Source organism: Berghia stephanieae, chromosome 8 (assembly GCF_034508935.2).
Source record: "Berghia stephanieae isolate SIO BIC M18660-M18661 chromosome 8, UCSD_Bste_1.3, whole genome shotgun sequence".
NCBI classification, from domain to species: Eukaryota; Metazoa; Mollusca; class Gastropoda; order Nudibranchia; family Aeolidiidae; genus Berghia; species Berghia stephanieae.
The window spans coordinates 27,412,388-27,436,725 of record NC_088367.1 but is presented as its reverse complement, the minus strand read 5'-3'; the positions used below and the strand labels follow the sequence as shown (position 1 = coordinate 27,436,725).

The 24,338-nt window shown below is 35.7% G+C and overlaps 3 protein-coding genes across 5 annotated transcripts; 2 read left to right on the top strand and 1 right to left on the bottom strand.

The window, feature by feature from the left end:
* Window positions 1–4,127: 4,127 nt before the first annotated feature.
* LOC144978452 (S-phase kinase-associated protein 1-like) lies at window positions 4,128–24,132 on the top strand. The gene is made up of 5 exons (XM_078924543.1): window positions 4,128–4,232; window positions 8,416–8,512; window positions 9,450–9,664; window positions 11,402–11,542; window positions 22,907–24,132. The coding sequence occupies exons 2-5, from the start codon at window positions 8,416–8,418 to the stop codon at window positions 22,940–22,942; spliced, it is 489 nt and encodes a 162-aa protein (XP_078780669.1). The 5' UTR covers window positions 4,128–4,232; the 3' UTR covers window positions 22,943–24,132.
* LOC144978450 (uncharacterized) lies at window positions 11,559–19,727 on the top strand. Of its 3 annotated transcripts, none has more exons than XM_078924540.1 (4): window positions 11,559–12,858; window positions 13,585–13,757; window positions 16,414–16,550; window positions 17,689–19,727. In XM_078924540.1, exons 2-4 carry the CDS (start codon window positions 13,741–13,743, stop codon window positions 18,810–18,812), a joined length of 1,278 nt encoding a protein of 425 aa, XP_078780666.1. In that variant the 5' UTR covers window positions 11,559–12,858; window positions 13,585–13,740; the 3' UTR covers window positions 18,813–19,727. The 3 variants fall into 3 exon arrangements, with proteins under 3 accessions (XP_078780666.1, XP_078780665.1, XP_078780664.1); XM_078924539.1 differs by lacking the exon at window positions 11,559–12,858 and adding an exon at window positions 12,910–13,279; XM_078924538.1 differs by lacking the exon at window positions 11,559–12,858 and adding an exon at window positions 12,913–13,330.
* LOC144978451 (uncharacterized) lies at window positions 16,542–22,663 on the bottom strand. The gene is made up of 4 exons (XM_078924542.1): window positions 22,313–22,663; window positions 20,668–20,898; window positions 18,935–19,079; window positions 16,542–17,542 (listed from the first exon to the last, which is right to left on the bottom strand). Exons 1-4 carry the CDS (start codon window positions 22,582–22,584, stop codon window positions 16,757–16,759), a joined length of 1,434 nt encoding a protein of 477 aa, XP_078780668.1. The 5' UTR covers window positions 22,585–22,663; the 3' UTR covers window positions 16,542–16,756.
* Window positions 24,133–24,338: the final 206 nt, after the last annotated feature.

Genomic DNA, 24,338 nt, shown 5'->3' with positions numbered 1-24,338 from the left:
TTTCAAACATTGTTAGCTAATTTTATAAGACAACAAAGACAAGGCTAATTTCTATATACAAAGTGCGGCTGTGTTGTCTAGTGGTATGGTACTCGCTTTGGGATAGGAAGGTCCTGGGTTCGAGCCTCGCTCGGCGCATAGTTGAGTCCTTGGAGAAGGCTCTTTACTCACATTCTCTCACCGCACTCGGGTGTAAAATGAGTACCTGGCCGTTAACAGCTTTGTCTCTGTCCGAAAAAAAATATAACATCGCCTAACAGGAGTCATGTCCCGTCCTAAATGTTAAATGTTGCTGTTGGTCAGCGACCCCTTGTAAAGCGCTTTGAGCACATTTAGTGGATATTGCCTATATAAAAGCTCAATTAAAAAGAAAATTAAACTATGTTCCATGTGTTTCATAATGCTTCGTTTGGTCTCTTGTTTGAGCACATGGAAACACATTTCTGGGAGAAGCGTGTGGCATAGAGGTATGGTAATTGTTTCGACCAATGAGGTACCGAGTTCGACTCTCCGTCACATTGTGTGGCCTTGAACTTGTCACTTCGCTCTAGCTCATTGCAGTGCTGCGCTGCGGCACACGCCTGGGTTATTCCAGATTTCCCTTGGATTATGACCCTAAAGACAAATTTACCATTGCGGGTGAATAAAATGAATGTATACAAAATTCACGCTACACAAGTCGCGCATTATATGCTCTTATTTAAAAAAAAAAAAAGAAAACAACAAAAAACAAAAACAAAAAAACAACATATAGATAGACACCCCCCCCCCTTTTCCCAAAAAAAAAAAACCCAAAAAACTAACAAAAACCAACCCAGCGAATACTTCCCTCCCCCCCCCCCCCCCTCTCTCCTTAAAGAAAAAAAGCACCCCTACAATTAATATTCGTCAAGACACCAACAGTCAGGTATCCTTTCACACCGGTGTCGACAGGATGGCCGATTGACCATGTAGGTCACGATAACCTAAAATGAATGTCGTGGATGACACAATGTCAAAAGCAGGCAGAATTTACAATCCTCGACTTCATGTCTTTAATAATTACTACCGTGTAGCAATGCCTGCTGCTACCAATGTGCATTTGTTTGCAGGTCTGATAACTCAATTCTTTATGGGGTCATTGTTGTAATGGGAACCCCCAAAAATGACGCAAAATATTGTCCATTACAACAATGACCCGTCAGTGGGTTCTTGAATGTAAGCTTCAATTTAATTACGAAAACATAAAATGGACGTCCATTTTATCTGTTTGGTAATTAAATTGAAGCTTATATTCAATTTCACATTGTTATTTATTTCTTCGAGAATCGAGCAGCAACATTTACATAAGTGGGTTCGGATGTCAGACCTGCATATATGTACACCTCGCCTGCGACCATTTACATCTTTTAATTGAATGTTTCCAAGTTCACTTTGTAAAATTGAAAACTTGGATGGAATTGAACAGGCTAAAACTTAACGATAGACTGAAATAATATTTATCGCTAGGCCAGCAATCCTTTAAAATGTAGAGTGTGAATCAATCATTTAAGGAAATAGTGTAATTGAAACTTCTAAGGTTGTTCGAAATGTGGGTGTATTTATTGATTCAGCTTTGTCTTTTACTGGCCAAGTAAATCATACCGTTAGGTTAATGTACATGAAAATTAGAAGAATACGTAGTGTTATACATCTCATTATAAGATACATTTCTGCCTTATTAGTTAATTCACTAATCCTGTCAAAGATAGATGATTGCAATTCTCTCCTCTCTTCTATATATAATACAGGTAACCCAGAACGATGGTGCCAGGCTTATTTATAGAAAGAGGAGAAATCAATCTGCATCGGGTTTGCAAAGATAACTCCACTGGCTTCCCGTTGAGAAACGCAATATAAGATCAGTACTATTGTTTTAAATCACTGCACTCTGATTGTCCTGGATACATTAACCCTCTCCTTAGCAACTATAGGAAAATCTTCACATTCGTTACAATACAACCAACATTTTTCTTATTCAAATTTCTCTTGTACATCATAAAATTTAAAGAAAATGAACAGTGTGTTGTAGAGCACATTTTGCTACAGAAATTATGTATGGCAAGAACTTACTGCTATTGTGTGTGAGTGATAAGAAATTTATTTTTGTGTTAGTTGGGTGTGAAGTTTTGGGGAAAATCCTGAAAAATGGCTGGTAAGGAGGGAGTTAATGACATGCTTAAATTCTTACGTCCCATCTAGAAATTTGAGATCAAAGTCTAACAATAAGATACTTGTGAAGCCAAAATTGACTCGCAAAATTGGAGAGCAAGCGTTTGAGTATTCGGCACCCCTTATCTGGAACTCCCTTCCAATATATATCAGAGACAGTGATGATGCAGAATTCGTTTTAAAACATCATAAAACGTCTCATTTTAATATGTAACACTGTAGAATTATATTGCTGAGATTCATCTTGCATGTTTGAATGGTTGTATGTTTGAGTGAAAGTTGCCACGTTATATACGGGGTAAGCGCTATATAAAAACCATATAATAATAATAATAATAATAATAATAATAATAATAATAATAATAATAATAATAATAATAATAATAATAATAATTATTATTATTATTATTATTATTATTATTATTATTATTATTATTATTATTATTATTATTATTATTATCATCATCATTATTCTTCTTCTTCTTATTATTATTATCATTATTATTATTGTCAGTTTGGTTCTAGTTATCTTAAGAAATAATATCCATTGACCATTCATTTAATTGTCCTTACTAAATCATTTGAACTTACCCCGAGATTCATATTCCTTTTGACTATGAATTCAATCTTAACTATCTAAGTGGCGCCGACACCACGTGTACTTATTTGCAGGTCTGATGACAAAATTCATTATGGACTCATTGTTGTTATGGAAATCTAAAAAAAAAAAAAAAAAAAATGTCGCAAAATACTGTCTATTAAAACAATGTTAAACTATGCCCATAATTGGGTTGGGATGTAAGACCTGCATATATGTGCACGTCGGCCCGACATACCTCTTTGAGGCGGTGGGTCACATATAGATATTAAGTTAATCCCATTTGGTTCCCACCCTTTTTACGCTCAGATGGAGGTTTAATTAAACTTGGTATGAGCTCATTATTATTATTATTATTATTATTATTATTATTATTATTATTATTATCATCATCATCATCATCATCATCATCATCATCATCATCATCATCATCATCATCATCATCATCATCATCATCATCATCAAAATCATCATCATCATCATCATCATCATCATCATCTACTACTACTACTACTACTACTACTACTACTACTACTACTACTACTACTACTACTACTACTACTACTACTACTACTACTATACTACTTCTACTTACTACTACTACTACTACTACTACTAAACTACTTCTTCTACTACTACTACTACTACTACTACTACTACTACTACTACTACTACTACTACTACTACTACTACTACTTCTACTACTATTACTACTCTACAATGCGGCTATGTGGTCTTGTGGTATGACTGTCGCTTTCGGATAGGATGGTCCTGGGTTCGAGCCTCGCTCGGCACATAGTTGAGTCCTTGGAAAAAAAGCTCTTTATTCATATATTCTCACCGTACTCAGGTGTAAAATGAGTATATGACCGTTAACAGCGTTGTCTATGTCGGAAAAATTGTAATATCGACTAACAGGCGTCATGTCTCGTTCTACAAGTTGCGTGTTGCTGTTGGTCAAGGACACTCCGCTTTGAGCACGTTTATTGTTCTATAAAGACGCTAAATTTTATATCATCATCATCACCATCATCATCATCATCATCATCATCATCATCATCACCATCATCATCATCATCATCATCATTATTGTAAAGCTAGCTTCGGTGATCATTTCTTGACAACTTATTCTTTTACCAAGAGAGCAGTAACAGAAACAGCTAAATGAACAGCTGCTTTCGGGAAATCATTTGGCACCGTTGAGTTATCACCAGTTAAAAAGTGATAATTTGAGAACAATAAGAAAGCTACACAAATAATCACTCTCTGATATTCGGGGTTTGATAAGTGGCCTAAGCCATCGATATTATTTTTGGTGACTTTGTCAATTTATACCTGGCTACTTTTGCAAGTTCACTACCTACTTCCGATTCCAGATTGGACGAATTTTGCTGGCCGTTGTGTTGTGTTTATTTTTGGAGCATTAGAAGTTACGCTCTTCAAGGTAAAATACCCCTCTTTGTCATTATAAATACAAGATAAGGAATCTGAATTTATTTAATCATTATTTGTTTATTACGTTTTGATTTAGAGTCACACCATTATAAGTAGTGTTCACAAGTAATACAGGTAAAAGTTTCGAGTGAGGTCACAATTTCCATGCCAACAAGATGGCGAATTATTTCTCTACTGATACTGATCAATTAAAATGCATCGATCAGAATTGAGGTGATAAGAAATAATAAAATTGGTATTTAAACGAAATGTTTGACCGTTTTCAAGCATGGTCGATTATTTTCAGGAAAAACTCTCCGATAGAAGCTGTGTTTTAGTTGCGATCAGCATGAATGAATATGAATCATGCCCGTGCCTGACCTGAGTCTGAGTCTGAGTGCCTGAATTTGAATTGAATCTGAATGATCTTCTATTATCGTGGGCTGATAATTCAGATTCGGATGCCTGAAATCGATGATCAAGAAATTTCGTTATTTTCAATATCATTTACTCCATATCGCTCCGCTTTGATTAGGGATGGTGTGAAAGTGAAATGAGTGAGTTTGAATTAACTCGATCGTGCTTGATTTTGATACTTGGACTTGATACTTGATGAGTTTCGTTATTGAGTCAATAGCAGTTCCACCATAACATATAAATTAGTAGGAGTACTCTTATTTAGGCCAACTTCAATTGCCAATTTAGTTATCTTTTGATCGTGGATAAAATAGGGTATAAGTATAATTTAAAAATTTGTAAATCAAAATTCCAGGGATTCACCTTCACCTACGTACATGGTAGCTCCGGTGTGATTATCCCCAGACACCTGTCTGGGGATAATGAAAATTCGTTATCCCCAGACACATATTTGAAACTCCACTCTTTTAAATAATTAGGTCCACATTCCAGAATATGGAATGTTTCCGAATGCACATAGAAATAAGGAGAGTTAATAGAATATCTATAAAAACATAAAATTAACCAACATTTAATCAGTTCTTACTACTACATATACACAATATGCGTCAACTTCGAAGTGGGTGTCATAATGGCCGAATGGTTTAGTCGTCTGCCCTGGAAGTTTTACTTGTACCAGAATCGACGTTGTGGCTTCGAATCCTGGTTCCGCCACTTTTTTTTTTTTAAATTCCGTCTTCTTTTTACAGGACGTTGCAAGGGATAAATGTCCCATCCATTCTCCCCCCACCTCTTTTTAAAAAGAATTTTTTATGTGCGAGTCTATTCTTTAATTCTTTTCTCCTTTTTCTTTGACCTTTTGTTCCGTTTCTGAGCATGAATTTCTTAAAATTGTTTTTATTTTTTTTTAAATTATTGTTTGTTTTTTTCTCCTCTATCTGACCATTTGGTCGCTCTCTGAATATTTCTGAATATTTCTGTTTGTTTGCTTTTTAATTATTTATCCTTTTTAGACACTTTTTGAGATAGGAGTGGTGACGAATATGACAATTTGCTAGAAACTAGAAAGGAACTAAGAGAGAGAGAGAGTTTTTAAAAAAAAAATAGGTGGGGGGAGGATGGATGGGAAATTTTTCCCTTGTACCGTTCTGTAAAAAGAAGACGGAATGTAAAAAAAAAAAAGTGGCGGAACCAGGATTTAAACCCGCAACATCGATTCTGGTAAAACTTCCAGGGAAGACGACTAAACCATTCGGCCATGACACCCACTTCGAAGTCGACACATATTGTGGATATATGTAGTAACAACTGATTTAATGTTGGTTAATTTTATGTTTTTATAGATATTTTATTAACTTTCCTTATTTCTATGTACATTTGTAAACATTTCATATTCTGGAATGTGGATAATTGTTTAAAAGAGCGGAGTTTCAAATATCTGTCTGGGAATAACGAGATTTGGTTATCCCCAGACAGGTGTCTGGGAATAATGACAGCCAACTGGTTTGCCGCTACAATACAAGCAATGGATGGACCTTGCTCTGTATGTGTGTGTGTGTTGTTTAATTTTTTAAAAAATCACACATTCAAGGTTACCGTGTGCGTAGATTCTGAAGCTAGGTGCCCGGTTAGTAACGAAAATAATGATACCAAAATATCTGCGACATTCCTCTTTATAGCGAAGTTATGCATCTTTGTTAATTGAAAGCGAATGGCAATTTCCAGTCATAATTTTCTTGGGCGAGTTGGGTCACAATTTGACTCCCACTGCTGCTGCTCTCTAAACTGCCTAAAGTTACTGTGTACGTAGACACTCCGCCACCTGATTTTAACATCTTAACTTTTTAATAAAATTAAATTCAGGGCAAAGCTGTATACTGCATCCATGAAATCCGTTCCAATGAAAGGCTGTGGCTTTATTTGAATAGTCTCTTGTGGCTATTCGGACTCTAATTCCAATGTGCATTGTGCAATCAATAGATTATTATTCAGACTCGATCAGAATAGTCTTCCATGGCAATATATTTTTTTTGTTTTGTTTTTTTAATTATTGTTTTATTTATTGATAGTTACATATCAAATTGATGCAACTGAAAATAACAGTCAATAATGGTATAGTAACTATTTAATCAGTCAACCCCCCCCCCCCCCCCCCCCCCCCCTTCATTTGACGTGAAAGACAAAATCATAGGTCAATTGGAAGTCCAGTTAGAAATTAAAAATAGCAAAAGTCAAAGTGGCTGATCTAAAAGTAAAAGCAAAGGAAAAGCTTTTCTAACAACATAACACAATGTCCACATATAAACAGGACGAAAAAAAATGTATTGTGATAGTGTTAGACAGGTACCAGTCTTTCTACAGGCCGAGTTACGGGTATGAACTGAATCAGTGCAGTGTGTGGGCAAAACAAGTTCTTCTAGTTCTACATCAGCTTTCCACCCTCTGCCCACTGCCAGCTTCCCAGTTCCCCCTCCCTCTCTCTCTTTTGGTTGCTTTCTATAAATTATTGCAAATTTTAAAATTTACCCTCACTCCGATCTTTTTCTATTGTTTGCATTTCAATTTTTGAAATTCCTCAGAGTGGTGTCAGAAATTGCTGTGAGACACATTTTGGATTACATCTCAGTAAATTTTAATGAAATCAAAATTTATAGCTTATATAGATAGTGTGCGCTTGGCTAAGAAACTCACAAAATTGCCATCCGGAAGTGTAACAGACTGACATACAAAACTATGTGTGTAACCTTAAATATTTATAATCTGGTTAATACAGTTTAGTGAGAATTGCGCAGATGGCAACAAAGAATATCAAAGACCCGAGTGATGTCAACTTCATTCTATCTATTGTCAACTTCATTCTATCTATGGGTCATGATCTACGTACTGAAAAATTTCCTCCTTTTTTTGTGACCAGTCATTTTCACTCCCCGTTAAAAGAAAACATTATGCAAAAGCGGAACAGATATCTGACCACTCCCCCCAAATTGTAATAATATTGAAAAAAACAAATGAGGGAGTGGTTCTTTTTAGCAATAAGAAAATATAGAAAGGTGGGCTAACCCACTGAGCTCTCTATCCACAACAACTTTTGCTTAACTTCAAGTCCATATGTGTGCTAGATAATATTCTACCAGTTTTGCTAGGATATTTATTTTCATCTCTGATTCGGATATGTATGTCGGATCTAGTTTTGTGGAGATGTTATAATTAATTATATTATTTTATATTATAGAAAGAAGGGAAGATGTATGTTAGCGGTCGGTCGAGGGATATGGGACACAATCTACCACTGGCATTTAAAAATTTTTTTTTTTCAGATTATTTGTTTTTTTTTTCCATGACTAGTTTTGCATTTTGCATAAACAATTTTATACTTAGATATCTGTGTATAAAATCACCCTGTTATTCACTGACATGTCTGTGTTTAATCACCTGTGATTAAAGACAGATATGTTTTTGAAAATCGACAACCTTTTTCTTCATTTAAGAAATATCAGAATTGAAGAAAAGTTGTGATTTGTCATAAATTGGGGTTTGGCCATGGTTTCAGGTCATCCAATTCAATTTAAGAGGAAAGAGAGACTTTTTACCATGATGTTTGAATGAGGAAACTTTTTTTATTGTAAAACTAAGTAAATACTGTTGTTCAGTTTTCACACTAGATTTAATTACATATAATTATATCTTAAATTTTCACACAAACTTTTGATATTTATGGGTCAAAAGAGCATTAATATTTTATTTACAACTTCTGTCATTTTTTCAAAAATTTCTAGATGCCTATCATCAAGTTACAGAGTTCAGATGGAGAAGTGTTTGAGGTAGATGTTGAGATTGCCAAACAGTCTGTTACCATCAAGACTATGTTGGAGGGTAAGGATGGTATTTTTTTATAATAGTTTGGTTTAAAGTAAAGTCTGTTCAAGACATACAGTGCAACTCCTGGATTACGACATTGCCTGGGACCGAAGAATTATGCCATTATTTTTTCGAGATGGCAAGGGGGGGGGGGGGGCATGATGAGACCCATATAACTTGATGCGATGTGCCTGTGATAGGGGTTTACCAATTACACTTTCACTCTCTGATATGTATTGTCATTGTTTTGATTGTAAACCGTGCTCATCAGGCTTGTCACAGGCTCCTTTAAAAGACTATGTAATAGATTAAGGGACATTTATGCTGTAAATGTGAAAAATATATCTGGCACTGTTTCGTATACATTTTTTAAAGGTCTTTATTTTAAAGTTAATGCTGTGTTGCCGTTCAAATCTATTAAGCCAACCATTGCTCACGTAAAAATTGGTCACTTCCAAGCTTGTCCACAAGAATATTTGCCTGCTCGCAGATGATAGGTGCATTTATGCTTTGCTTTAATGTGGTTGTTTATTTCAAAGCAATTCCCTATTTTTGTAACAGGCTGAAGTAATTTTTTTAAGGCTTTTGTGGTCTTGTGGTGAGACTCAGCTTTAGATTGGTAGGTCCATGGTTCGAGTTTGGCTCTGGGTGGTTCAAATTTGAGTCCTTGGAAAAGGCTCCTTACTCACATTCTCTCATCATTTTCAGATATATAATGAGTACCAGGCCAGTAATAGGCATTGTCTCTGTGTCGAAAAGATTGTAAAATCCTCACTGTCCTATTCCATATGTTAAATGTTGTCATTGGTTTGGGAACCCTTAAAAGTGCTTTGTGCATTGTTAGTAAGATTGCACTATGGGAATGCTCAAGAAAGAAGATTCCCCTTTCAGATAATTATTTATTTATTATTATTTTTGCTTAATTGTCTTTTATCACTCATGCTGTACACAGATCTCGGTATGGATGAAGATGAGGATGAACCAGTGCCCCTCCCCAATGTTAACGCAGCCATCCTAAAAAAGGTCATTCAATGGTGTACATTTCACAAAGAAGATCCTCCACCACCAGAAGATGATGAGAACAAAGAGAAGCGTACAGATGACATATGTTCATGGGATGCTGAGTTCCTCAAGGTTGACCAAGGAACACTCTTTGAGTTAATATTGGTAAGCTTGCACCTTTTTTTCATAAGATGGGGCACATTTAGAGCAAAAGATTTAGACTTTTATGGCCAGGCATTGAATTTCTTTGAAGAAAAGCAGATGTCATTTAGGTGACCAAGAAGTTTAACCCATTGCTGCCCGGGCATAATCTGAAAAAATGTCTCTCACAGACCATGCGAGGGGAGATAACTCTTCCAAATGTCATAGTAAACTTCATTAAAAAATTAATTGCAAGAATGTGAGGCATGCTAGAAACAAAATAAAAGCTATTTTGGAAATAAGAATGAATGGCCTTTAATTTGATGTATTGTTTTGGACTATTGATTCATATTTTGATTTGAAAAAAAAATGTTAAAGTTGAAAAATATGTAATAATATTAAAACACATGAAACCCATTGTCAATGTCATCAAAATGCGCATCCAACTCAACCTCAATGTCTGATTCAGTGTCTGAATGAGTACTATCATCATCACTATCCATTAAAAAACGTTGATCACGCCCGAGAATTGAGGAATTCAAAAGCCATTCCAGCAACAACAAAAAAACAAAAAAGGATGTTACCACAACCGATTTGGTCGACAAACTTCAAAAAATCACAGCAGACAAACGAATTGAGATAAAAACGATCGGGAAATTTCTAGTTTCACTTTCACTCTTTCTCTACTTTCGTGTTCTAAATAAAAAGAAGTGGTTCTACACACGTTTTTAGTTTACGGGTTCAAAGATGCTGGGTACCTGGCGGGCAATATCGGGCGATTTGGACTGAGATGTTTTTTTTGAGCGGGCGATTTGGGTCGCAATGGGTTAAAGGTTAAGAGTAATTTTCAGGCTTTAGGTTGAGAAATAAATATTTTATGGGTAATCAATCCTTTGTTGCAGGAATTGTTTTTTTTTTTTTTTTCTGACAAATTACTTCTTTTACATCATGCAGAAAAAGATAGGATAAATAGATCAGATAAATACTGCACTATTACTTTAGAAAATGTATGTTTTTTTTTAAATGAGATTTAAACAAAGAGAAAAGCATTAGTTCAATTTTAAAGTGCTAAACAGATTTTTTTTAAAATGTAGAATCTCTTTAAGAAAGTGGCTATTAAAATAGTAATTGAAGCTTTCCCCAAGACTTACCTATATAGACAGTGAGCTTTTTATATCATGACTCAAGTGGTTTGTTTCTCAAAACATTTCTGATATGTATGTTTTATAGAGATTTCAATGTTCATCAACTAATCGGTCAGGTGTGTTTTTGGAATCAATTTTTTTTAAATCTTGTAAATCATCTCGGAATATATTTTATGTCATTTTTTATTATAATAAATGAAATTGTAATATGTGAATGCAATCCTTTTTGTGCGGTTCCTTTTGGTTATGTCAGCATGGGATTGTTCTTTTTTTGTTTTTTTGTTTTTGATTTTTTTTGTTTATTTTTGAGCAAAGACATGAAAAGATAGCTGGTGGTTCTGCTTGTGTTCTTTTTTTAATTATCCTGTGTTATAGTTATATTATTTTTTCATTGCTTGTTAGTGAGATGAATATAATTTGTCTTCCATTACTTTTCTTTGAGTGGCTCTAAAATGCCCTCACATTTTCGTAAAGTAATCAGAATATTTAAAATCAATTTCCACCGCTAATTCTACTTTGATGTAGAATTATTTATCTTTGTTTTTTTAAATATTTTTTCTTTATCTGGGGTTGTCACAACTTTTAGGATAATCATATCTGTCTTTTCCTTCAACAGGCAGCAAACTATTTGGACATCAAGGGGTTGTTAGACGTTACCTGCAAAACTGTAGCCAACATGATCAAAGGGAAATCACCTGAAGAGATCAGAAAGACTTTTAATATTAAGAATGATTTCACACCTGCCGAAGAAGAACAAGTAAGTGCTGTTTGAAAAAAAATTCAAATGTTTTCATTGAAGAGAAGGAACTGAGGGTTTACACAGTACTGGGCCACAAATTGAGCTAGGGCGAGGTGACTTGCTCAAGGCCACACAGTGCAGCGGCGAGTGATCATACCCAGTACCACACCATACCGCTGAGCCACGCTGCCACCCACGATCTCTCTTGTTGGCATTTTTCCCATAGTTGCTTGAAGTTGTTTGTAGAAAGCTTCTTTGTTTTCTGTACCTGCAACATTTGCGGGTGCGTAAAATTGTAAAACTGTGACTTTTCTTCATTTGGAGTTAAATCTTGCAGACACAAGTTCCCAAGACAGCATTGTTTGTGTTGCCTCAGGTGTAATCAGCAATGCCACTTCTTGCATCTGTGGATGACCTTCCTCCTGTCCTGAATAACTTATGGTGTCCCCACTTGTTAGTCTTGTACGGACCATGGGTGAACGTTTGCTGACATATGCCAGAAATTGCGGTTTTGTAGTTATAATAATCACTTGTCAGCATTTTGACTCTTTGTCGGCTTTATCATTATTCCACCACTGAAACGTTAACTTTTTATACTAGGAAATACCGGTGCGAGCGTAAATGTAACCTCGAACATATTAATTTTAATGATATTAAAAATCATTTATCTATTTGATGTACCAAACCATACGTCGATATGAAAACAAAACAAGATTTTAAACAAAGCACAACAAAAACAAGGTCACAGGGTATTGAAATTCAGGCCCCCCAGCTTATATTTATCTTTTCAGTTGGTCATGAAACGCTGGTTTTCACTACAGCCTTTCACACCATTTTTGTATTTTGCATCTGCTCAATATTTAATTTTTGCACAATTGTCTTCGATCATGTGGACAATATACTGTTTTATTTTAATTTTGTTTTTTTGTTTTAAAAAACCCAACACTTTTAGAATCTAGAATTCAATAAACCCATAGATTTTTGACCAATCAAAACACGAGATTCGTGACACACCCTCAAAGCCCTGACCCGGATATGACGCTCGGACATGGCTTAGCGGTTGTTTACAAACAATAGTAATGATTGTGTAGTCTTAGACTAAGTCTGATGCAGAATTCTTTAAATTAAAAAAAAGATGGGTAAAAAATGTCAATGGGGCCTTTGCGACAGCGACAGTCGATATCCAGAGAGATCGGGAGGCGTACGATTTTTTTCCTTTTATCAAGCCGTGGATCGACAAACCTCGATGCAAGCGATGGATCAGGGCTTGCGCTCGCCCTCAAAATCAGCTGAATTTAGCGAAGATCAACAAGGACCGCTACATTTGTTCTAAGGTAAGTTGATATTCAACACAGTTTATATCAATCAGTATCATATGAAAATTAGTTTTTTTTTTGCTAGTCTGTTTTATTATTCTTACGTAAAACATCATTTCTCTCTTTTCACTTTTCAAGTTGACTCGAGTTCACTGACTTGACTGAAAATCGAACGAATTTGTTCGATGGCACATGACGTCACTACTACAACTCCTGTTACATATTTAAAGACTTTTCTGGTTATTTTATTGGCTCATATTAGAGAAATATAATTAATTTATCTCTGGAGTTTGAAATGTATTAAAATTAATTTGAAAAATTAAAAAATATTGTTGTGTAAAATTCGATTCATTTCTGAGACTAGCTTTGCTTTCCGCCGCCATTTTAATTTTGTTTGTAAACAACCCTCTTCGACTCTGCACAAAACATGTCAAAAAACGTCAGTATTGACGAAATCTATGAAAATATTCATTTGGATGACTCCCGGCCGGTTGGTCTAAGTCTAGTTCTAATCAAATTCAACATTTAAGTTGAAGTAAATCGAACGATCTTAGAGTTAGAGAATGCTTTGTCTGAGCCGTTAATTTATTAAAGACAAGTAAATACGATGTTTAGCCGAGGTTTTCATTGACAGTAGATGTTATTCTTCTAACTAATACTAACAAGAAAACAGAGAAAATACATTTTTTTACTGAAGCTGTCAAGTCAAATAATTTCATTTTATCTTTCCAACTTAAATTGCAGCATTTCAAAGATGGTGAGCCTACTAAAAGATTCCCCGATCCTGAACTTGCTCAAACAAGTTATCGATTGGAAACTCAATATCCAAAGCCAAGAACAAAATTAACACCAAGCAAACGTCGGCTTCAACCTCTGAGGGTGGGGGATTCTGATCAAGGAATGGTATCACTATCAGGGTGAGTTTTTGACCGTTATCTCTTCTTTAATCATGTGGCTATGGGTTTTTAAATTCTCCATGTGTTTTCTTATTACTAATGACATTTGCTTCCTGAATTCAACAAATCAGCAAGTTCAGGTAAATGAGTTGAACCCTGTTTTACTGTTTGAAATTATCAAGGGTGATAGTGAGTGTTGATCAATTTTTTTTTTGTCTGATCAGGTTGAACAAAAAATTTTCCACGACCCCCAAAATTGAGAATGGAAAAAAAAAGTAGTCTTTCAGAGCCATTGGACCAATGTAGCCAGATTTTATTACTCCAGTTTTTACAGTGCATGCCATCCTTCTGATGCTAGTGTATCACAAAGAAGATCTAGGCAAACTCGCATCATGGAGTAATAGGTGGTTGCTAAGATTTCACCCTGATAAGTGCAAACATATGCACATTGGAAACCTATATCCAGCTGAAAGCTTCAGAGATATCATCTAATGGGAAATGAACTTGAGTTGGTGGATGAAGAAAAAGATATTGGAGTTATCATCGATAATGATCTAAGCTTTGGAAAGCACATCAACGAGAATGTGAAAAAGGCAACTGCAATGTTTGCAACAATTCGCCGAATATTTCAATACCTAAATGAAGATACTTTCATTCCACTGTACAAAGCACTAGTGCGAACACACTTGGAATATGCCAGCTCAGTCTGGGCACCATTCAAAAGTAAACACATCAAGCTCATAGAAGGCGTCCAAAGAAGAGCTACCAAGCAGCTCCCGAGTATGAAAGGGATGACATACGAAGAGAGATTTAAAAAACTGAAATTACCAACACTAAGTTATAGAAGAATAAGAGGTGACATGATAGAAGTGTACAAAATGTTAAATGGAAAGTATGACCAAAAAGCTGGTAATCTACTTAAACCCTGGCCCGAGCACTCCCTGAGGACAGGAACAAGGGGCAACTCTAAGAAACTTTTCACACAAAGGGCCAGACTAGATGTGCGCAAGCATAATTTTGGTGTTAGAGTGGTTCAAGTGTGGAACAGTCTACCAGAGAAAGTTGTCAGTGCTAATACTAATTCACTTAACTCATTCAAGAACAGACTGGGTAGCTATTGGAAAAACCAAGAAATCTTCTATGATTACAAGGCTAGCATCACATTCTGTCTTCACGGTAATCTGCAACCGGAAGAAACAAAGATGACACCTGAGTCCAGCGAAGAGGATCATTGAGAACCTGTGCTGGAAATCATCTCCAAGTATCTCTAAGTAAAGTACTTTCCTCAAGACTCAAGACCTAACAGACCAGCCACCACTGTGTGATCAAGAGAAATGCTGGCCAGAATCGAACCAGTTCCCTTTGCATGTAAAGCGAGTGCTTTAACAACTGAGCTATCGGAACCACATGATTATATGTAAAAAAAAAAAAAGGACAACTGATTATTTTAACATGGAACGGATTGTGAGGATATAATATCATTGATGTTTGCTATTTTTTGTTTTTAATGGTTTTACAGCGCTTGCAACACATTTAGGTTATATCAGCGCCAGTAAAAAGGAAGAAAATGGGATAGTAAAGAGTTATAGAATTACAATTAAAGCATCCAAGAAAAAGTAAGATAAAGGGGAACTGGGAACAAATAGGGATCAGATGCAGGTTCCAAGAGCATACCATCAATGACAATGTACCTAGTTTGAGATTACCATTAAGTCTCATCGGGACACAAGCACGGACCCCACTAAGGGGAATATACTCAAATGCTTACATTATAAATTCAAAATAACAAATATAATAATACATAACAGAGAATTAACAAGGAACAAATCTCATCTCCCAAAACAACTATGCATTTGACTGTTTCCCTCCCAGCGAGGACTCAGGGTCAGGACAAAACCAAGTAATCTCATTCCAAGACAAAGACAGAATGCAAGTTGGAAAACAGATATACGGGATAGAAGACACCGTATGTACCTCCCTGCCCACTGTGGAAGGTCAGGAACCCCACCCAGGGAGTAAATTTAGCATTTATTTGCTTATTGTCCTCCGTATAGAGCTTTGAGATCTCGGGGTATGACATTCTGACTTGTTTTGAGTCCCTCTGTGACTGTGAGTGAAATAAGTTGGAAAGCTCATTTTCTTATCATAAAACAAAAACTTGATCTTTTATATACAGCAATCTTAACTAAACATGCTCAAAACGCTTTACAGGTGGTCAATAGCAACATTTAAAAATGTAGGATGAGACACGACACTTGTTAGGCGATACACTTGTTAGGCGATATTACTTTTTTTTTTGGACAGAGGCAACACTGTCAATGACCAGTTAATCATTTTACACCCACATAAGGTGAGAAAATGTGAGTAAAGAGCCTTTCCCAAGGGCTCAACTTTGCACCACTCGGGATGCGAACCCAGACCTTTTGGTCCAAAGATGAATGCCATACCTCCAGACCACATAACCGCACTTATAAAACTACCTGGATGGTAAACTTAAAAGATAGTAATAGCGCCTAATTGTTGTCATGTCTCTACATACTCCAAGTGGGATAAAAGAATGTTAGCAAAGAGACTTTCAAAGTTTCAACTTTGTGATTCCTGGGACCTGGTGGAGAATGTCTTACCACAAGACCACAAAGTGCATAAACACATCAATGTCAGAAACGTTTACATTCAGAGAGGGCCATGAAAGAACACTTAATTCTGAAGCAACCAATCCCGAAAATAGATCCGCACCAGAACCTATGGATACTGAAGTGGTCAACAGGGAGACTGATAACAAAGAAAATGAACAAAGGGTTGTTCCAAATTTAGGTATGACTTTAATAACACATAAAAATAATGACAAATTGTATAATTTTTACTGTGTGGAAAGTTTGTGAGATACATCGACATTGATAGGAAATTATAATAACAAATAATTCGATAGAATTTGAAACTTGGAGAATAATGATAATGATCATGATAATAATACCCAATACTAATAATAATTCATCAAAAATAATCTGCTGCATAAAACATTAACTACAATAGCCCTTGCCATATTTTGAATAAAACACCGTCAAAGTTTCAAGCACCGAATATATAAATGGAAAATCAGGGTAAATCCTTTGAATAAACAAATCTGTTTTTGTGAAGCACACAAAATCACAAAAGTTGACTCCAGTCACCATTAGCTGACCTTGCACCTGAGCATAATATGGGTGATCTGTCCCGAGGGTGATTGCCCCACTTTCAGAAATTTCTAAACAAAGGTCTTTCTTTTTAGAGGATAGTGCCTGCTGAAATGTCATGTCCCTAATCGCATATGGACATTTAATCTCAAGGATTCCTTTCCCTACCTCACAGCAAACCTTCCCGTCAGGTGTTGCACCAAGGAAAGGAAAGTCTGGACTGACAACAAATCCACACTGGTGCACATGATTGCCAGTCTTCTTGATGTAAAGCTGCCTAGCAATCGGCTCATTTGATATGCCATAACTCGTTGGAGATGACGAAAACGGTTTTGAATCAAATATTGATTCCACAAATTTTGAATTAACAAGCTTTCTTCTTAAAATTAATCCAAATTGCGAAGAAGTAATTCGTTTTCGCCTCTCGGAGAACCATAGAGCACAGTGAGCCTGTTGTGCAGTTGAACGTTCCAGATTTTGGGCATCCGAAATGCTGATGGATACATCCTGCCACTCATGTCTGTATTTCTCAACGCTCTCAGGAGGGTCAAAATTTATCGGCCTTGGAAGTGCCAAATCCCAGCAACTGATATTAGTTTCCGATGGCACAGTCTTCTCACCAATGAGAGGAGCCTAGGAAATAAAAAAGAAAGCATGAAAAGAATGAGAATATTTTTTAAAAATCAATGATTCAATATTCTTACCCAGATTAATTTCAGTTTGTTGATTCAGTCTCTGCTGGAAAACTAATTGCAAAAAAAAATTTCATTTTATTTCAGATTCTAACATGGCACTGTTAGCAGTGGTTGCAGAGAACGTATCCCTGAAAGAAGAAGTCTTTTTGCTCCAGCAACAACTCAAGGAGGCTAACAGACTTCATGCCCAAGAAATATTAAAGGGAGAGGAGCTTAAGAGGCTGCTGTTGTCAAAACCCCCCAAAACGGACGCAGATAAATGCAGTCACTCACGTCTGACCATTGAACACCTGCACCATCACGGACCGAAAGAAGCTATAAAGAGCTACACGGGTTTTGTGTATGAAGATTTTATAAAAATATTCACTTTCCTAGTACCAAACAATACAGAATTGCCATTCACCATAACAAAACAAATGAAAGCAACACATTGCTTGCCCATTGTAGATCAATTTTTACTAGTTATGATGAAATTGCGCCAAAATTACACTTTCTTGCATCTTGCCAATTTATTTAAAATATCAAAAAATGATGCAGGATGTCTATTTAGGGCATGGATCAACTACTTGTATTTCAGGCTTGGCAGTTTGCCAGTATGGCCTGATCGAGACACCATCAAGAATAACATGCCACAAAAATTTAAAAAAGATTTTCCGGACACACTGGTTATTCTTGATGGTACAGAAATAAAGACAAACAGACCCAAGGCCTTAAAAAATCAAAGCCTGTTGTATTCAGACTATAAGTCCTCAACTACGTTGAAAGCTCTTGTGGGAGTGGAGCCTTCTGGGGCATTTACTTTTGTGAGTATGTTGTTTTCAGGCTCCATCTCTGACAAGGAGATCACAACGAGGAGTGGTCTGCTAGTCCTATTGCAGAAATTAATTAAAACCAATATGGTCAAACTGGGAGATGGGGTAATGGTGGACAAGGGCTTCACAATTCAAAGTGAGGTTGAGAAATTGGGCCTTAGACTCTGGATTCCCCCATTTGTCTCTGGAGGCACCCAGATGACAGCATCAGAGGTCTCTAAGACAAAAAAAATTGCCAGACACAGAATTGTCGTTGAAAATGCAATAGGTAGAGCCAAGAAATTTAAAATTATTAATGATAAAGTTGACCTAAGTATGTTCACTTCAATTAATCAAATCTTTTCAGTTTGTTGTCTCCTTACGAACTTTATGCCCCCACTATTACGTGCATCATAAACATACTGATTGTCCTTTCAATGACTTTGTGATTATCTTAATATTAATAAGTATAAAAGAGAAAACAACATGATAAAATAAATGCAATATTCATGATATATTTAAATTGACCAAGAACTCACCTGATGGGAGAGTAGACTGCCAATATAGAATTCATCATTGGCATCATTGTTAGTCACCTCCTCCACCAAATATCCAAAGGGGCGATTTTCAAATGCTTGCTTCAAATATTCTCTGTCCGATGCCAGAGCTGGTTTCTTGCATTTCCTAGAGTGATGATAGACAAAATACAAGCAACTGAATAGATCTATGTCATTTTTCTCTCCTCTCTTTTAATTTACATAAAGATAAATGGGTGTCTATCAAATCAGTATGTTCTAGGTTGCAGCTTTAAACTTCACTATCTGTTCCATAGAGCTTTCAGAAGTAAAAAAAAAAGAAGAGCATATATATGACACTCGCCTTAAGATTAGAACTTCCAAACCTGTCCTCAAGTTACAAGGAGCGTATAGTTGAGTCCTTGGAAAAGACTCTTTACTCACATTCTCTCACCGTACTCAGTTTTAAAATGAGTATCTGGCAGTTAACAGCATGGTCTCTGTCTGAAAAAAAATGTAATAACGCCTAACAGGTGTCATGTCTCATCCAACATGTTAAGTGTTGCTGTTACTGTTGGCTAGGAACCCCTTGTCGAGCACTTTTGACTTTGAGCATGTTTAGTGGACATTGCTCTATATAAAAGCTCAAGTCACTGAACAATATATAAGATTGCATTATATTTTTTAATCATGAAGGCCTAACAGCTTCTGTTTATCCAATATAAACGACTTATCACCAGTTGTATATTAAAATTTCAGAGAATCTACAGTTTATGACCACATGTATATTTATTTGAAATAAATTTACCTATTTCAATTTCTCTTGTTTTATTGCTATAAAAATACTTTTATTGCAAATGAATTGTTCCAAAATGACCAAGAAAGGAATTAAAAGCAAGTTGCCCACCATAATTTGGATTGATATTATTATCTTTATCAGATACAATCACATCTAAAACTTAAATGGCAGAGCGATCGTCTACCAAAGCAGCAAAGATCCCAGGTTGTGTCGAGGTAGTTTTAGTTTTTTAACCATGTCCATCCTATGGTGACAGGATAGCTGGGTCTCCTAGATGGATGGAAAGCATCCCTACATTATTTTTGTTTAATGCTTCGGAAACCGAAGTGAATCCCAGCTATATATATATATGCATGATACTTACAAACAAAATTTAGAATCTTGCAAACCAACCAATTTTCCCTAGCTGGATGGGTTTTATGGCCTCCCATGGTGTTACTGTATTTTCTATCCCCCTAATCCCTTTCCATGTCGCTCTCCATCTTTGTTTTAGATTAAATTTTCTCATATTGATATATCTCCCCCTCGTCCTGGCAGGGACGCTTAGTTGACAAGGAGATGATCAAATGTATAAAACCTTTTTTAGATGCTATCTCTCCCTGTAGGTATATCATCTCTCTGTTATGAAAATTTATAGTTATTAGTTTTGTATATATGTCAACATTTGAGCACATCCTTCATTGCAGTATCCTTTGCTTGAGTGGGACTTTTAACAATGCCAAAATAGGCACATCGGTATATTGTACATGGGAACTTCTGTTCCCCCTTCGAACCATATCCCTTTGTCTTGCTTTTCCTTTGATGCTTTCACCTTCAGATCTACAACTTCTCCCCCTGTCACCTGGCAGTCAAATGATTTAATAGTGTCGCAAGCACTGTAGACCCCCTAAAAACAAACCCTCTACCCTTGTAACAATGCAGATTGTTTTGTCCCAGTGATTTGAATGCATTTTATTACCTGTTGTCTTCAAAAGTTGCCATGACTGGTCGCCGCTTTAAATTCCTACGGGGTTTGGCAATAATCATTGAAGTGATGGGCTCAGGATCAATTCTTGCGCCACGAGGTTTATTCCACTGCTGCGGAAGGCTTGTGCAGCTTGGATCTGCAGGTATATCTTGTAATCCAGCTTGCTGCCAGTTCTGAAGTGTGAATATTACCGCAACCACATGGGAACATTCACCAGATATGCTGCAAGTAAAATTTAAAAAGAAATGAAAACAACACTTGTTTGTAAAACCTACTCGGAATGAAAATTATATCAATTTAGATGATGAGTTATATTATTTTTTAAATGTTGTATAGGATGGCTAACCCCCTTTTTAAGGGAATTAATAAATATGCCAAATCGAGCTAATGGATCACGCTTGACAAAAGGTAGTCAAGGTAAAATTCACTCTCGAAAGTGAATTTAAAGTTAAAATAATCGAAAATATATTAAATTTATATAACCTCTCTACAATAAATCAATAAACTACATTCACTTTCCTCAATTAAAAATTAATCTAATCCAAGTCTCATATTTATGTGGTGGTAACGTGGTATGACACTCGCTTTTGGATTGGAAGGTCCTGGATTTGAGCCTCGCTCAGCGCATAGTTGAGTCCTTGGAAAAGGCTCTTTACTCACATCCTCTCACCGTATTCAGGTGTAAAATGAGTACTTTGCTATTAACAGCGTTGTCCCTGACCCAAACAAAAAATGTAATATCGTCTTCTAACAGGCATCATGTCCTGTCCTAAATGTTAATTGTTGCTGTTATAGTGGAAAGAACTTTAGAGAAAACCAAAATTCCTCAACTGGGCATCAAATCATAGTCATTGAATACACTAAAGATGATAATAATAATAATAATTATTATTATTATTATGATGATGATGATATGATTATAATAAGAATGATAACAATAGTAATAGATATTTGTGAGACTAAATTAATAATGCAAGAAATGATGGAATTGATGTAAAAATGAAAAGCTTTTCCATCAATTTGGCAGTCATAACTGAGAGAGGCAACTTAATGTGATGCAAATTAAAATTATTTTAAATTTATAAAAATAGACTAGTCATCGTGAACTAGTACTAGCTATCTAGTACTACTAGTAATTCTGACAATCATGTACCGGTGATTTAAAAAAAAAAAATGAATAAGGGCACTTAAGTCTGTTTATTTCTATCCAAAAAAAAAAACAAGATAGATATTCCCATTTTAATAATCAGATTGTTGAGCCAGTGCAAACAACAGGGGGCACATGACAGTGACTCTTTTGTTCTCCCTACTTTTACTTACGATCGCTTAACTCCCTCCCTCTCCCCCCCCCCCCTTTTTTTTTTTTATGTGTAGTGACGCTTTCTTCAATACTGAATTCATGAAGACTAAGATGAAAATAACATAACGTCACCTAACAAAACATTTCTTCATTGAAATTGAAATTAATCTTGTTTCCCAACCCACATGACTGACTGGTGACTGGTGAGATGACTGCGTCGTGATAATTTACACAGTGACACAGTACAGAAGAGGACGATGCATAGAAAACTAGAAATCGATTGTAACTTTAAACAGTAGTTTTTAAAATGAAACTCAGATAAAATTGAACGCTTACCCTGCTTTGCATGAGCAGTAGGCATCCACTGCCTTCTTTTCCTTAATTTCAAAGCTCACGTCGTGAGGCTTCTCGCTCTTCCGTTGGCTTCGGTAAACAGAGGCAAAAACATCAAAAACTTCACTCGCCTTTTTCAATATCTTTACATTATTTACATACTTTTCTAGACAAAAAGCTTCCGCTCTTGTTTTTTGTCGGGATGTCAATTGAAATGGTAAATAATTTTGAGAAATATCCTTAGGGAGCTCGCTGAGTTGTGCATTGACTGCCATCGTGGTAGTGTAAGATAAAGAAAGAAACCGGAATGAATGTCCGAATCCGGCTCGTGACCTTGGTAAAATGGGGCTCAAGGTCAAGAGGCGCGGTTAATTCCCTTGCACTACCGGTTTATACTCTATCCACCTTGAGAAGACGCAGATCTCAAAAAATTAAATTAGCATCTTTTTCAGGTAGACTGGCTTCACCAGTCTGTCTTTCAGGCAAATGGATCCTAGTTGACTTTCACCCATGGTATGGACAGTTCTATGTCTTTTGAATTGATATGTGTATGATTATATCAGTTAATCTAGCTTTTTTCTTCTTTATCTTTCCCAGGTACGGAAGGAAAATGAATGGTGTGAGGAGAAGTAGGCAACTCATTCAATCACGTATGCATCTCATCGCTGGTTTCCGATAGTTTGTGTTTATTTATTTTCCCCTGATTTAGTTTGCTTTTCTTATGCAGACCTACCATTTTCATCCTCGAGAAACTTTTTGAAAGTTTTTCCAACCCATAAATTAATTATTTTTGTACATAGTTTTGTAAGTATCACGTTAAACTATGAATTATTTATGTTTGTATCGTCATTTGAACACATTTTCTTGGCTATATCCATATTTTACATATAGATATGGTTATAGTCAAAGGACAATTATTTTCGTGTTACTCAGGAATTTTGATTTGATAAGGTGTCTGTTTTACTTAATTTATGCAAAAGTCTCTTTGTGTAATACAATTTAGTTTCAGCACAGATTTTGATTGTTAAGGCAATTGTCAGCATTGATTGCACAGCTGTATTAGTCTGTCTAAATCATGTTAAATATTCCTGTATATTCGTAGCTGTCAAAGTTATATAATGGCCCCAGCATCAGGCCAAGTTTTGAATCTGCATCAGATTATTTTGATTGAAATGATTAGAAAGAATTTTTTTTTTTTTTTTCAATAACAAATTCATTCTCAAGTGAAGAGTCTTTTGGCACGTAAATTGTTAAATAGAAATTTTCTATGGCATTGACCATAGGTTAAATTATAGTTATCTTTCTTTAATAACAGGGATAGAGTTCAACTGACGTACTTTTCTTATCAGGGCATTATGGTGATTTTTCACATGTTTGTGTCATGTTCAGTATACACATCTGCGTTAGACAATACAGTAATATCAAACAGTGGTAAATGTCAGTCCATATCAGTTCTTTTTCTTGCACAGCATATTTGGAAAATTCAACATTTTTGCTTAATTATTGATCGTCGTAGATAGTTCAATATATAATTTTAGGTTATTATAGCAATGGACAAGGGAGATGAGTTTAAACCCCCTGTCATATCAAATGGACCGCTCTCCTCAGACCTGTCCACTCAATCACTTCTGTGTGAACAGCCATACCATGAAGTTGAGGCAGAAGATGATTTTAGCAACTGATATTTCGTATAAGTATAATGGGATAGTTTCTTCTTTTCATTGTCTATGTTTGTTATGTCACTAACAATTTACATATTGAATTATGTCCTTACTATCATGTTGTGAATGATAATTAAAAATAAGTTTAAAGAATTCTCCCTATATTTTGTCTTTTGTTGGTATTTTGTCAGATGATTTATTCTTTATTTGACTTTTGGACACAACTAGGACTAGGAAATAAAAAAGAGAATTGTATTCCACTTAGGGTACAACATTTTCAATATGAAAGGAAATGAAGTGAGCACAAGAAAATGTTTTCTTTTAAAATATCTCCAAACTGGTCGCTGAAAGTATTCTTGGTAAACAAG

Coding starts and splice junctions, on each gene's coding strand:
- LOC144978452 (XM_078924543.1), top strand. CDS start 8,416: ATGCCTATCATCAAGTTACAGAGTTCAGATGGAGAAGTGTTTGAGGTA. Junction 8,513..9,449: donor CATCAAGACTATGTTGGAGG/GTAAGGATGGTA, acceptor TGCTGTACACAG/ATCTCGGTATGGATGAAGAT. Junction 11,543..22,906: donor CACCTGCCGAAGAAGAACAA/GTAAGTGCTGTT, acceptor TATCTTTCCCAG/GTACGGAAGGAAAATGAATG.
- LOC144978451 (XM_078924542.1), bottom strand. CDS start 22,584: ATGGCAGTCAATGCACAACTCAGCGAGCTCCCTAAGGATATTTCTCAA. Junction 19,080..20,667: donor GCAACTTTTGAAGACAACAG/GTAATAAAATGC, acceptor TCATCACTCTAG/GAAATGCAAGAAACCAGCTC. Junction 17,543..18,934: donor GCAGTCTACTCTCCCATCAG/GTGAGTTCTTGG, acceptor TTTATTTCCTAG/GCTCCTCTCATTGGTGAGAA.
- LOC144978450 (XM_078924538.1), top strand. CDS start 13,268: ATGTCAAAAAACGTCAGTATTGACGAAATCTATGAAAATATTCATTTG. Junction 13,758..16,413: donor GGAATGGTATCACTATCAGG/GTGAGTTTTTGA, acceptor GTTTACATTCAG/AGAGGGCCATGAAAGAACAC. Junction 16,551..17,688: donor AAGGGTTGTTCCAAATTTAG/GTATGACTTTAA, acceptor ATTTTATTTCAG/ATTCTAACATGGCACTGTTA.